General features: G+C 44.7%; 1 protein-coding gene across 2 annotated transcripts; it reads right to left on the bottom strand.

Moving 5' to 3' along the window:
• Positions 1 to 2,978: 2,978 nt before the first annotated feature.
• On the bottom strand, positions 2,979 to 14,621 carry LOC117148000 (small G protein signaling modulator 2). 2 transcript variants are annotated; one of them, XM_033315156.1, is made up of 7 exons: positions 13,938 to 14,621; positions 8,482 to 9,155; positions 7,521 to 8,244; positions 7,156 to 7,452; positions 5,595 to 7,047; positions 5,267 to 5,544; positions 2,979 to 5,070 (listed from the first exon to the last, which is right to left on the bottom strand). In XM_033315156.1, exons 1-7 carry the CDS (start codon positions 14,008 to 14,010, stop codon positions 4,982 to 4,984), a joined length of 3,588 nt encoding a protein of 1,195 aa, XP_033171047.1. In that variant the 5' UTR covers positions 14,011 to 14,621; the 3' UTR covers positions 2,979 to 4,981. The 2 variants fall into 2 exon arrangements, with proteins under 2 accessions (XP_033171047.1, XP_033171048.1); XM_033315157.1 differs by lacking the exon at positions 13,938 to 14,621 and adding an exon at positions 11,119 to 11,184.
• Positions 14,622 to 14,654: the final 33 nt, after the last annotated feature.

Genomic DNA, 14,654 nt, shown 5'->3' with positions numbered 1-14,654 from the left:
AACATCGGCGGCCGCAACATGAGGCTGAGCGCGCGCAACATCAGTGCAAGCCACTTCGGCAACAATTGCAGCAGGACTCTTTGAAGAACGCCACACAACTATTAACTAACCCACTACAACATATAACATTTTTTTGTACTTTTTGCTACCTTTAAAAATTTTCATTTTGAATGCACTATAATGCTTTTGGGAACTGAAAATAACTTGCGTCCTTATTTTATTTCTAGTATTAAGCTTTTACAGGCTGTAAAATCGGACAATGCGCTTCCTTGCAACGGAATTTCAGTCATCAAACTATTTTCCAATTCCTAGAGAAACTGTTTAACGGTTTAAGCACTTTATAAGCATTATCTTTCAGTGCTTAAAAGATTTTTAGATATTTAAATAAAATTTTACGATTTCCACCAGAAATTTTAGCCATTTACCGCTAAAAGCTAAAAACACTGATATAACAGGCTCCCAATAGCAACACAAAAACCAACAAAAGTGCCAGCAACACTTACAGTTGCAACATGTGCCACAGCAACATAAACAGTAACACAACGAAGCTTATGTCTCCGCACCCCGCTCACAACTCTACCTCTTACCGTAGAAACATTCCCGTTACTTTCGTTTGGGAAGCTTTTCGCTACACACATACAGACACACGCGCACTATGCAGGCGAAAATTTTAGTGTTTATTTCAAATTTAAATTTTTGCTGCGAACGTATTACAGTTAAATGTTTTTCGAACTTCCCTTCATGGTTTTTTTGTATAGCCGTTGCTGTGCCCCTTCAGAAGGTCATCTTAGTGTTGTCCTGACAGGGAAGCTATTATCTAAATAAATCTAGAAAAAAAAAGCTTTCAGAAAAGGAAACATACCTCACTATATGGATGTAGAAAGGAATGCATTTAGTGATGCTTTCAGACACCAAGTCGCCGGACATAGCCAGCTTTACACTTAGATGAGAATCATTTAGATATGCTTCTATTTTCACGACCGCTGCTGTGCGGCTGGCAGTTTGCTGACGTCGAAGTCTCTGCCTGTGTGGCGCAAAATCCAGCCACAAGCAACAGGACAGCATGCCAGAATGCCCTGCTGAGCGCCGCACCACCCAACTGCCCGCCCCCTGGCCCAAATATTCTGGAACAACCCCCTCCCGCACCAGCAACGCGTTCTTAAAAAGAAAGCCCCATCCATGCACACAAGTCTGCCCCAAATTTGGATGAAAACATTTCGGTGTAACTCGTGGCCCGCTGTTGCTTCGCATTGAGTTTGCGCCCTGGCCATGTTACCCGCAACCTTCCGCCCTGACCCGCCCTGCACCACCCTGTGCCACCCTAAACCACCCTAAGCCATCCTAAACCAGCCTGCACCAGCACCACTACAGTGCCTAACATAACCTACTCACTGCGGATTCGTGTGTACCGAAATATTCCTTAGCTAAGGTCTCAGGTGCAGGCGAAAGCGAATTTCTGTGCTGTCCAAGCGGGAATCCTGTCCAGCATTTTCTCGGCATCCAGCTGTGCAGCAGAAATAGTTGTGCTTCCATTACTTAAGGCAACAGGAGGAAAGTGGCCATTAGCATTCCAGGGGGGCTTAGCAAATATCTAGAGGACTTCGCTTTTATCAACTTTTAAATTACCCATGACGATAGTCCTAACAAAAATGTACGACAGCTATCAATTAGAAAAGTTACTTATTTTAAGACAAACAAGAAATTTAATACTCTAATATAAAACGTTTTTGGTATTCTATGCGACCTGTATCCCTCTTGGCAGCATTGTATATTTGAAGGTTTATGTTAGGCTGTTTGGAACCCCAAAGTGCTGGCGATTTGAAGGGCCTCCTGGGCTTAGGCAGGGGAAGGTCAAGTAGCTTGATGTAGTTGGCGCAACGTCTTAGGGTGGATTGTATACTATATTTAATTTTGTTAAATAAATAAATAAAAATAATAATACTCTAATATATGTACTATGCTCAATATATGCCTTTTTCAAACCGTTACTTGAAGAGTAACCCTATGAAGTATATTCATTCTTAATCGGGATCAGTATTCCGATCTGACCAACGGGCAGTTGCACCGAACGTTCATCTGTCCGCCCTTTTTAACACATTCACATTTCTTTGGCTGAGTAATGGGTATCCAATAGACGCGGAACTCGACTTCAGCGTTCCATATTGCTTTAGTTATTGTAGCCACAGAATTTTGTTGAAATGTTGAGGCTTTTAGTAAATAATACTTTCAAAAATTAATGGAATACCCTTTAATATAAACGAAAACAAGAGAGAATGCTGTAGTCGAGTGCCTCGTCTATCAGATACCCGTTACTCAGCTGATAAATTTAAAATCTGTCGGTTTTGGTCGGTTTGTGATCGTTTGAGTGGGCGTGGCAAAAAGTTTTTTTGCAAGTCGATAAAATTTTACAAGACTAAAAAAATTATGTAAAAATACGAAAACATTTTGCAAACATTTGGGCGTCTTTGTGGTGGTTTGTGGGCATACGAATGAGCATGCCAACATGGAATCTGTATGCTTAATCTTTTATAGTTCCTGAGATCTCGACGTTTATACGGACACGGCCAGATCGACTCGAATCTTAATCCTGATCAAGAATATATATATCTTATATGGTCAGAAACGCTTTCTTCTATCTGTTACATACTTTTCAACGAATCTAGTATACCCTTTTACTCTACGAGTAACGGGTAAAAAAATAAGTAAAAATTCTAGTGTCTTTCCAATAAATTTCCATTTATGTTTTAGAGCTCAGTTGTAGCTAAGCGTGGGGTTTTTGCAATTTTGGATTCTGTGGATGGAGCGATATGCTCCATCAATCAATCAATTTTTATGGAAAATTTTAAATTGCAAGTATTTATTTTTTAGGATCCTTCAACAAAAAGTCAACAAGTTAAATTAAAATTTTCCTACCTGCAGACCAAACATTATCAGAAAGTGCACGGTTAGATTCTTGTAAACATTTTACATAATTCCTTTTATTTGGTTTTCTTCGACATGGTTTCGGTAAATTATACATTGATCAGTTATTTGTATTTTTGGGCTTTATGTGTTTTCACTTGGAACATAAAACATTAGTAATATTCATGCGTATGCTATATGTGTGGTTACAATCGTGGGTAACGTAGTACTCTATATGCTCGGGTTCTATAGGTGGCGTCTCTACACAGACGGGTATAAATATATATATATATATATGTATGTATATATATATGTAGATTAGCTTGGTTACGATATAATATAGCGAGAGCTCCCGCCTTGCTCTTAGGGTTTTTATCATTTTCCTACTTCATCGTGGAGGATTTGCAGATCTTCTGTCGAATATGTGTATCAAAAGAGTGGCCGAAGTTTTGGTTGGACTTTACTGACGTTCCAATCCCCTTCCCGTTTGCCCAGCCAAGTGTAAAATATATCTTATCTCTCTTTCTTGCTTCACCTACCCGCCTCTCTCTCTCTCTATCTCTCTCTGTTGCCAGCCATCTCGTTCTTTGTCGTATTTATATATACGTTGTAGCGCTTACAAAAATATCGTTATTCAAAGAAGCAACAAGAAATCACATGAAGTATTTTTTTTGGTTTTTCTTTTCCGACTTTTTTCCATACACAAAAAGCGTGCTACTCGCATTAATTTAGGTTCCACACAAAGTGTTTGCTCTCTAAACAGTTCTATATAATATAGGTTGTATATAAGCCCAGTGGAGGGATTTTTGGTGCGCCTGCACTTACCAAAAAACAACGCAAAATCGAAACCGAAATCGAAACCGAAATTGAAATTGAAAACCGGATAGAAACTAGATAGTTTGCCTGAACGAATCGGGCTCGATTATAACAATACACGGCTAACACTCCGCTCTTTATATCTATGCTTCGGGTTAATGCTTGTATAAATATTAGTTAAATATATGTATATATATATCTTTACACATATTGGGTTGCACATCGGTTTCGCTAATACAAACAAACTCAACGCTTCGCAGCCATCAACAACAATTTCGTAACAGTTTTGTGTGGGTTCGTGTGCGACGGCAATTGTTCGATTTACCTATAGAGACAGAGATATAGCCCCAGGATCCACCTGTCGGGCAACTCGAGTACAAAATGTTTTCTCAACGCTTGCAGCTACAAATGAAAAACAGGAGAAAACATATAACAATGAACATTAAGCGAACAATTGCAGTTCGATTCGGGGGGTGCTATCTCGAAACTTTTCTGAAACTCTGACCCCTCGGGGTGTCATCTCGTAAAATTGAATCGTGACTTCAATGAGCTCCCCCGAATGTCGTTGAATACAGGTGTACATATGTATACTCGTATATAATAATATATCTAATTGTTAGCCAAAGCGATAACATAACATTAACAACAGTTGGCCGCAGTCGCAGCCGCACAGCATTGCCATATATAGACGATATCTAATACAATATCCATATATGTTCGTGATCCACTCCTGGTTCTCTCGAATATACAAAACGTATAAATATGCCACTGCCTGTATATAATATAATCGGTATATCCATGTATATTGTATAAGTATAAATAGTTTATCTTTTACGTTGTTCGATTTCCACTTGATTTACTTTCTTGTGTTTTTCAGGTCACTACAATTTCCTTAATTGTGTTAAATTTCTTTAAGCGATTCCCAGCCGTTTCCAAAAAAAAAACCATTGCGGATTACGGGAGGCGTCCCAAAAACCACAGCGAGATCCTCAGCTAATTGCAATCTCTAGGGTTATTCATATGTTATGCGTTATATGTTATGTATGCATGCATATATGTTGTAGGGTATATGTTAGAGGGTATGTGGTATGCATATGCTTTGTGGTTGGCTATATACCCCTAAGCGCTTTCTAACTGCGATTCTACGATTCTACGTTCTAGGTGCTAACAACTTAGTACGTCGCATGCTCAATACTGATCGGCAACTGAGGTCTCCAGGAACTGACGATGGCTTACTGATGGCTGACGATGTGTCCCTCCCCGTCTACTTGTTCTCGATGATCGTCTGAAGCTGGAGGACCAGGCTCCTGGACAGCTGCAGGATCGACTGGGCGTTGTGGCGCTCCGCCATTTCTGGAAGGATCGTGAAAACATATATATGAAATCGATATATGTATATATGGATATATATATATATAATAGAATGTAACAGACAACTGGTTGGCTATTCAGTTTACTATGTAAAAGCATTTAGTAATACTATTTTCTGTTACTGCTTCCTTTTAATCCCTCGAACTTGTTTATCTAATGTTCTTGCAAAAACCATTACCGTTGAAGAACTTGATGACGTCGGTGAAGTCCATGCTGTTCGAGAGGATGATGTCGCGATAGGTCTCCAGCAGGGCCAGGGCCAGGAAGAGTACGAAGTGGCCGGAGGCGATGTGCTTGGCCGCCCAGATCACCTCCCAGGTGGCGAAGACGTCGTCGTAGACGAGCTCCCTCTTGAAGTCCAGCAGGAACCACCTGTAGCAGAAGTAGAAGTGCGTGTAGTCGCCGTTCGAGTCCATCAGGTCGTACATCTCCGAGTCGAGGATCTGGATGAGGGACCTGTGCGAAGTGGGTTAGTTGGTTAGTCCGACTGAAAGTGCTGCACTCACCTCATGTTGGCGAAGTGCATGTCCATGGCCCCGCCGCTGGGAAAGTTCTCGATCATGCGCTCCATGAGCTTGCAGAAGCAGCTGTAGCTGAGCGACTCGTCGTCGAAGATGACCAGGAGGGGAGCCACCAGGTCGCACATGCCCTGCATGTAGCCCACGTCCAGGTGCTCCCACACGTACGTGGAGATAACGTTGCGCAGCTTGTCCAGGTTCTCGTTGGCGAAGTACCAGTAGTTCCTGTCGCACCGCTGCACGTCCTTCTCGATGCGGTGCAGATTCAGCCCGAACTGCTCCAGCAGCTCCACGCTGTAAACACCTCCGTTCGAGCTGGCTGGCGAGACGCAGGCGGACTTGGGTTCCTGCAGGGCATCCAGGGAGGCCACCACCGTGATGTCCTCGTTGAGGGGCGACATCAGACTGGTCTTCCTTGAGGTAAACTCCTCGGTGGGATCGTCGTCCAGGGCGTCCAGCGAAGCCGCCTCCGTTATTATGACCGCAGTGGCCGGCTGCGATGATTCCTCCTCATCCTGGTTGTCCAGCCTCACGTCGTCGGCGCTGTGGAACTTGCTTAGCAGCCCAGGAACTTCCTCCTCCTCCAGCTTGGCTTCTGCCATGTCGACGAATTCGTTGCCCACCGTCTCATAGCTGCTCGTCGACGGCGAGCTCTTGATGCTCAGCATCAGGATGTTGCCGCTGCTGTCCAGTCCCAGTCCCAGATCGTTTTCCGTCTCGGAATCGGCGAAACAGTTCTCCTGCAGACGCAGTGGTTCCATATTGTCTATGTCTTGGAACTCCAGAACAAGTTGCTCGCTGAGTCGCGGCATTTCGCGTTGATCATGGTCCTCTTGATCCTCCTGGTCCTCCTCATCCTCCTGCTTTTCAAAGACCTCCTCTTTGGGGTTATTTTGCTCCTGCTCCTCAGCCTCTTGGCCCAATTCCGCCTCATCAAACAAATCCCCTGGATCGGAAATGTCCGAAAAGTCATTGTCATCGAACACATCATTCTCGCCCTCGTCCAGGACCAGATGCTCCTGATCTTCCTCGCCGTTCCCATGCTCAAGTTGCAACAGTTGGCTGCCGTTTGTGAGTTTCTGGTGGGGATTCGAGGAGCTAGCGGCATTGGCCGCTAGGCGCGCCTGCTCGGCACTCAATTTGGCCACGGCCAGGGCCGTCTTCTCCTTTTCCCGCTGACGCACGATGGCCTCCACAGCCAGCCACTCGCTCATCGTCGTCTCATAGTAGTGCTTGCAGGTCTCGTCCTGTTTCTTTCGCTCCTCCGGCGTGGAGCCGAAGTCGTAATGCCCCAAAAGGTAGGGCCACACCTCCTTGCGCAGCTCTGGCTCCACGCCGCCGAAGTAAACGAGTCGATAGAGCTCCAGATCGCCGGTGACCACCCCGTTCTCATGCATCGCCAGCCACTTTCCACGGGTCAGACCCTCCTCGTCCGCGGCCACTGGAGGGGGATGGATCAATATTTTAGTTTAAAATACACAATTAATATAATCCGAAATTTTTCGAGACGATTTCGAAATATCTAACATAAAAGGAAAACTCAACTTACGATCTGGCATGATGCGACCGTTGACCAGCCCGGACAAGTGGGTGCGGACTGTGGAGAGGTGGCGACAGTAGGCCAGCCAGCCGTAGAAGGCCCTGGAGATGATTTGCCGGCGCATGGTGGAGCATACCAGCTCGATGCTGGTGCTCTGGCTGGCCTGGATCAGCGGCGTTTCACAGCTGCTCTGGTCAATGGAGAGACTCTTGCTGGAGCAGTCGCTGCTGCCGGTGGTGGAGCAGCTGCCGAGGTGCTTCCGCCGCGGACTCGATCGCCCCAGCTCCAGGATGGGGTGGCTGGCCACTGGAAAGTACAGCACAGGATTACATTAGGTTACCAAGCGCAATCAAAAGTGTAAAAACAAGTCTTACAGAACTCCTCGTGCTGGCACTTGCTGACGACACGGAACACATAGTCGATTGGCGTCTCGTCGGCCACGGAGCCTCCGGCCTCCATCACGGAAGGCAGGATGTGTCGCCTTACGCTCTTGGGCCAAGGGAACAGCTTTCCAATGCCGCGCTGCGACCAGAGCGGCGGATCCAGCTGACCATGTGGCAGAAGACCCGTTTCCAGACAGCTGAGGAACGCCTGAAGGTGTCCGCCTTCGGGAAAGTGAATGGGCGGCCGCTGGACGCCATCCTGGCCCACCAGGATGATGGTGCCGCCGGTGTCGCCGCCGCGATTCTGGTGACAGTGCACATAGACAATCTCGTCCACATTGATGTTTAGGGCGTAGCTCCAGTAGAAGCTCTTATCACCGCCGTCGCCGTCGTTGTAGCCATTCATCAGCTGGTTGGGCGTCCACTTGATCGTCAGGGACTGGATGCTCTGGTGCAAGCTGAGATATCCCGGCATCGGCTCGGACACGTCCTTAGGCAGCACCAGTACGTTGTTCTTGCCGTAGAGCAGCGTGGTCCGCGAGTTTTGGTGCAGCGATTCCACGTAGTCCTTGGCCACGCTCGCCGGCGAGCAGGCCTTAAAGGAGCCACTGCTCGTGTCCTCCGAACTGGTGTGCAGGCTGCGCTTGAAGTTGATGATCGGCCGGTGGGTGGTTGGTGGCGTCCGGTTGCCCGAGCTGATCCTGTGGCGCTGCACCTGCGATTCAGGGATAACAAAGAAATAAATCGTGATTTTTGGGTATCCACTTTTAACCCTAATTCAAAGAAATAACGTTCAAAAGGCAAAACTGCATTCTAGCCATTGAATAACTGGGCCACAAATACAGAATTTGTGGATTTTGCCTATGTGCATCAGGACTTTCATACGGACGGACAGGTAAAGATCGTCTGGGCGTATTTGATACTTTTATCTTTCCGGGATGAGCACACTCACCAGCTCGTCGGCACAGGGATCGGACCAGTAGTGGTCGGCAGTCTTGGCCCGGGTGAACTCGAGGGCACACGGACCCACCAGCAGGGAGCTCAAAATGGAGCCGTAGTCGGGATCGGCGACCAGCGCCTCACGATCGTAGTAACTGTTGGCGTTGCTGACCAGGTGTTCGATGATCTTGGCCAGCCGTTTCTCGTGCAGGGCCAGTCGGATCCACAGATACTTGCCCAGCGGGGCACTGGCTCCGCCTCCGCCTCCGGGACCCGCTCCAGCTCCATTGGTGACCGTGTTGATGGTGGTCACCGAGTTGCTGCTCCCGCTGCCCTTGCTCAGGAGCTTGGGCTTGATGATGCTGTCGCTGCTGGAGGAGGATCGCTTGCCGCTCACCGCGTGCGACTCCTGCGCGAGTTCCAGCTCGAGGAGCCGGCGGCTCACGTAGTCCGCCTCCGGGCAGATCTTAGCTATCTTCTGGATCAGCGCCGTCGTCGAGGAGGTCTTGAACAGCCCCAGAGCCCTTCTGCGCAGACCGTGGCTCAGGCAGGCCTCCACGGCGCCGCACAACGAGGTGACCGAGCTGCTCTCCTCGTGGACGTACTTCTTGGTCACCGCCTCCTCCATCAGCTGCTTCACCTCCTTCTTCACGCTGGCTATCAGCCGCTCCTTTAGTTCGGTTTCCGCTGAAGAATAGATAACAAGGAAAACCGTATTCAAATTTTGATTTATTGTATAGTGGTTGGAAAAGAAAATACGAAAAATTATATCCTTTATATCTATTCTTTTTCCGAGTTAAGTTTTGAAACAATTGCTCCTAAATGTTAAATAAATCCTTGGAATTGAACTAAGAAGCACCTTAATAAATAAAGTCCAAACGAACGAAGTCGGGACGCAAAGGGTTGCCAAAGAAGAGCGGCATTTTGTCCACCAAATGGGAAATTACTTATTTGCCTTCGTGCGGTTATTGATAATCCCAGGACCTCCCCTAACGACCGACATGACACTTCCACTCCCACTTTGTACTTCCCCACAGAGCACTCGTAACGCAGGCCCGATAAATGTGCTTTGATTGATTGTACATGCCGCCATGGAACCATCCCAGTCCTTGGCATTAGCCTACCCAGTTTTCACATTCCCCACCACTCAGAACTCAGTGCCCAGTGTCCGATGTCCGATGTCCGATGTCCGATGTCCGATGTCCAATGTCCTGCCCCCATTTCGTCTGGGATTGCGTTTGCTTTTGGAGTCTACCGACCGACGTCAATCATTTTGTCATCGCTGTCAATTTTTGTTTCGTTTGCTTCTGTGCACAAAATCGTCCCTATGCTTCACTGCCTCCATATACCAGCATTTATTAGTACATAAATATATGGCGTAATTATATATATATATATATATATATTATATTATATATATGCGTAATTTATGAACTGTTCGTTCGATCAATTTAATTGAAGGAAACAAATTTTTATTTTACATTTTTTAGGCTTTTACATCAAAGTTGTTTGATGAGTTGAAGTATTTACGAACTAAATATGATCGCTGTTATCAAATGAATGTGTATAAGAACACAGTGCGTATGAGTTATTTTTCAATCAATTTATTGGTAGGAGGGAGTTTATTGATTATAAATATTACGAAGCTGTGTAAAGCCTGTTTGAATATACTATTGAATGACTGAAATGAATCATGGTTAGTACATATATTTCTTACTGAAGACACTGCCTATACGTAACGCGTGAAAGGTATAAGTTTAGTAGTGAAAAGCTTGCATACAACTTGCTAATAAAATGAAAATCAAAAAAACAATTGAATTGGTTAATTTTGCTGCGTTATTGCCAGGAAAACGCATTAAAATGCTTGCTAACCTGTTGCGCCCTAAAAATTTATATAAATCGCATTCAACAAAATCTTTGAACAACACTGCAAATTTCTTTGCTGCTTCTTTGGGGCCCTTGAATTCCCACACGCACTGTACAAGCTCTATATACAAATATGCTAATGGGATGAAACGACCACGAAGTGGGGCAGGCCAGGAATGAAAAAGGGCCAGGAAGCAGGCCGGAGGCAGGGTGCTCTTCTAATTAGAATGGAAATAAAGGATTTACGCAGCTACGTGACATGGACCTCCAATTTCTCGGCTCCACTGCTCAGAAACCAGGACACGAGAGCCAGGACTAAGGTCCTGGACTCAAGCAGAGCCAAAATCGATAAGAGAAACTTCTGAAGTTATTGCACCAGTTCTGTAAACAGTAAAAAGCGTCAGTTTAAGAAAAAACAAGCTCAGAGACTCTAAGCCCTAGGTTTCAAAATTAATATTAAAGCAAAAACCAAATAAATTGGGAAACAACAGTAAATATGGTTGAAATTTTTATAATATATTTCCCATAATGATTAGGCATTTAGACAAAAACCTAATTCGAATTGCGACTGTAAAAATTCAGCTTGAATTGTAAGTAAAAACTCCCTGGTAAAAAACACAGAAGATCGCAGAAATATTGCAAATCATTGGAGCAAACAAATAATTTCAAATAAATTCCCCAAGCTCATAAGTTCTCCAACCACATAATCATTAATAAAAATCACTTCGTTTCGGTTTCGAAGACGTATACCACATTTTCTTAACATTCAAACTATCCAACATACCGCACTTTGCCTGTAGAAACCACATTGGAAATGCGCGAGGAGGCGGCGCGAAAATGCGAAGTGCATTCGGGCACATCGACACATGCACTAAGTTGTTTATTTTCAATTCCCTCAGCAATTTGAGTGAAACATTGCGATAAACAAGACCGTGTATGTGCGTGTGCAGAGTGCGGCTGTGGGTGTGTGTTTGTGTGTGTGTAGTAACCTTGACTCGATGCTAAAAAACTTCCTTGAATTCTAACCTACAACAACAGAGCGAGACGGTCGAAAGGGCGAGAGAGAGGGAGAGGGCAACACCTGCGACGCTACCAATACATACAAAAAGGCGCACGCACACGCATACACTTGACCCTGAACAACATAAAACAGCTGATGACAGGACGAAGGGCAAAAAGAGATAGCGAATGAGACGCTGAAAGGCGATGCCTCGCTCTCTCACTCTCCCTACGCTCTCTTTTTGCAGAGAGGGATGGCGAATTTGTGTGTGTGTCTGTGTGTGTGTGTAGTCGCTCTTTAATTTGCCAGTAACACAATAACAAAAACGACGACATGGGAGGGTCCCGCACACACACACACACACACACATGACTAAATCCCATGCCAGGGCAGCCATATTGCTCAAACATATGTTTGTTACCGTTACCCAACAAAAGACGCTACACACACGTTCGCCAGCATGTGTATGTGTGTGTGCGTGCACGGCGAAAGTACAAACAAACAGAACGGGAATTTAATAATGGGATTGCAAGGGCGATTTCTTAGGGACTTTGCACTTTTTGAAGCAACAGAAATTGCCTTGTTCGTTTTAAATTGTATTCCAGTTAAATGTTTAATATTTCCTACTTTTTCTTAAACTATTTTTATATATTTTCGTTTTTAATGATATCTGAATTTTTGGCTGATTCGTCAAATACAACTCTGCGTATACGTCATAAATTTTTGCTCATACGCAGCCCTGCTAAGTATGCTAAGATTTTTGTATTCCTCAATGCCTGTCTAATAACGCCATAAATATTGAAACGTCTTGATAATTGCTACCCGCAATCAGCACTGAGGGAAAAATATATACATTTTAAATATTTTTGAAAGTTGTTAGATAGATAGATTTATGTTATTGCTAGCAAATAGATTTAGACAACTGAGCGAACAGTGTCTGAATGGTAAATGTGAGAAAAGAAACCCGGACATTGTGCGCGTTCCTCTGATTACATTAATTGCCGGGCAATTTGATGGCTTTCAAATGAGAGAGCAGCCCGTGGGGGGAGGAGGTTTGGAAAGGGGGGCGTGGTCCGTGGAACTAACCGAGCGTAATCGCACCGAACGTCGTAATGCAATTACCGGTTCCGTCCGGCACTAAGGGTCGCTATATATATACATATGTACGCATGTACGCATGTACATATGCACATACATATATGCGATACATTCACGCTATATATGGCCAATTAGCCGGGTGCAAAAAGGTAGGGGCAGGATGGAAGGCGAAGACAAGCAGCAGATTAACGCCAAATTGACCTATTGGCCGTGAACTTTGCATTTCGCATGGCCAGTGGTGGCAAAAACGTCGCTCAATCGATACCAATTAGAGCGGCATTACCTGCGATGCACCATTTTCCGTTTGACTTTATAATTGTTTTTGTGGCCTCACTTTCCGGCATATATGTATGTATGTTTGTACATATAATGGCATCAAAATCCAGAAAGTGATTACCGCGAAAATGTCAAACGCAGCTTCTTCTCCGATGGCAATGGCAATGGTGCGGCAAAGTGGGACATTAATTGGACTCTAGTTAATTAAAAACAGCTGTACTGTATTAAACCTCCCCCAGCTCGTTAAAAACAATATCAATTACCATTATTTGCGTCCTCCCACTCAAAGTTCGAGCCAACAAAAGCGCTCTTAATAAATAAAGCAAATCATTTCCATTCCAACTCCGGCTAACTTCTATGATGTATCGCCGCACTCAAGTTAACTCAATCGCAAAGTATTGTTGAGAAAGTTGCAGTCCAAGGCGATGGAATTAATACACATGTGTGTGTGTGTATGTGTACGCGTCTATCCCGCGTTTTCCTCCGCACAACAACAACACCCTCTCGATTTTATTGAAGCAATTTCGAAAGGTTTCGCTTGCCTTAGCTTTCCATGTACAGTGATCACTCTCCAAATTAATTCACCAAAATGAAATTAAATTACGGCAACTTGGAGAAATACTCAAGCAAATTATTTAAGAAAAGCCTTGTCTTGAAATTGGCTGATTGGGTTGCACATAAAATGAAAGAAAAAAAACAGGGCATCTGAAGACCCATACTGTACTCCTACATTTCAGACTTTTTCCAGCTTTACTTGCAGAAACGACGCCAAATCATTTCACTTTCGCACCTTCTACGCATCAACGCCAGAAACAACAAAAAAAGCAAACACACACACTCGCACACTGGCAAATGTCCTGGCATTTCGGCATTTGCAAATATGTGTGTGTATGCATTATATGTAATTGGTATTTGCCACGTTTGTTGTTGCCAAAATATTAGCACTGAAAAGAAGCGACGTTCACTTTCCAAAACATTGCGGTCGTAAATAATACAAAGCAATAGTCAATTTGTCGATCCTTAATATATTGAACTATATGCACTTAATAAATAGGTGCTTGATTTCTTTAAAGGGTTTTGGAATTTTTATAAATTACATCCATTTAGCCATCGCATTCCCAATTATAAGCAACATTCTAAGAATTCGGTAGAACACGTGCGTTTTCCGCTCAGTGTACGGAGGGAAAGGGGAAAGAGAGGGCCCAGCACAGTAACTGTTTCTCACTCACCGTTGCTGACGTCGCCTGAAGCGTTGGCAGCGCTGCCGGCGCCTCCGCCGCTGAAACTGTGTAGCATGTTCATCTGTATTGGTGGTTGATAGACGCGCTCTCACTCGCTCTCTTCTCCTTGCTGTGGTACAATTCTTGGGTCAAATTGTTTCTCTCTCTCTGCCAGCTGCTTGTTTCCTTTTGCTTTCCGTTGTGTTTTATTCTTTTCCGCTGATTCTGTCTTCGGTCCTCGCTTTTTTACTAACAAAAATTGCTGTATCAAAAATTTTCTTAGATTCGTTGTCTCATTTTTTGCTTGGCTTTTGTTGAGTTGTTTTGCTACATTTTTACTACTACGCACGCACACACTCCCGCTCACGCACACACTTATATAACAACAACAGAGTGTGTGTGATGATGCTGCTGCTTTGTTGTGTAGTTATTCACATTTTTGCTGCATACTTTTCGGCTGCTCCTCCCTCTTTTGCGTTTCGCCTTTTGCGTGTATGTGTATTAACGCAGTGTTTAATTAGAATTATTTTGTATATTTATTGCTCCTTTCGTCCTTTGTTTATTTTTGATTTTATTACTTATTGTGCCAGTTGTTGTTTTTCCGCCACACAGCAGCTTTTCCGCTCTGCTCGCCAGTGCGATTGGTCTCTGCTCTGCCGGCGCCGCTGTCTCGGTGGACGTCGCTGCGCTGCTCTGCCCGTCAATCGACGCAACAGCGCTACTGTC

Source organism: Drosophila mauritiana, chromosome X (genome assembly GCF_004382145.1).
Source record: "Drosophila mauritiana strain mau12 chromosome X, ASM438214v1, whole genome shotgun sequence".
NCBI lineage: Eukaryota > Metazoa > Arthropoda > Insecta > Diptera > Drosophilidae > Drosophila > Drosophila mauritiana.
This window is presented reverse-complemented; position numbering and strand designations above follow the sequence as displayed.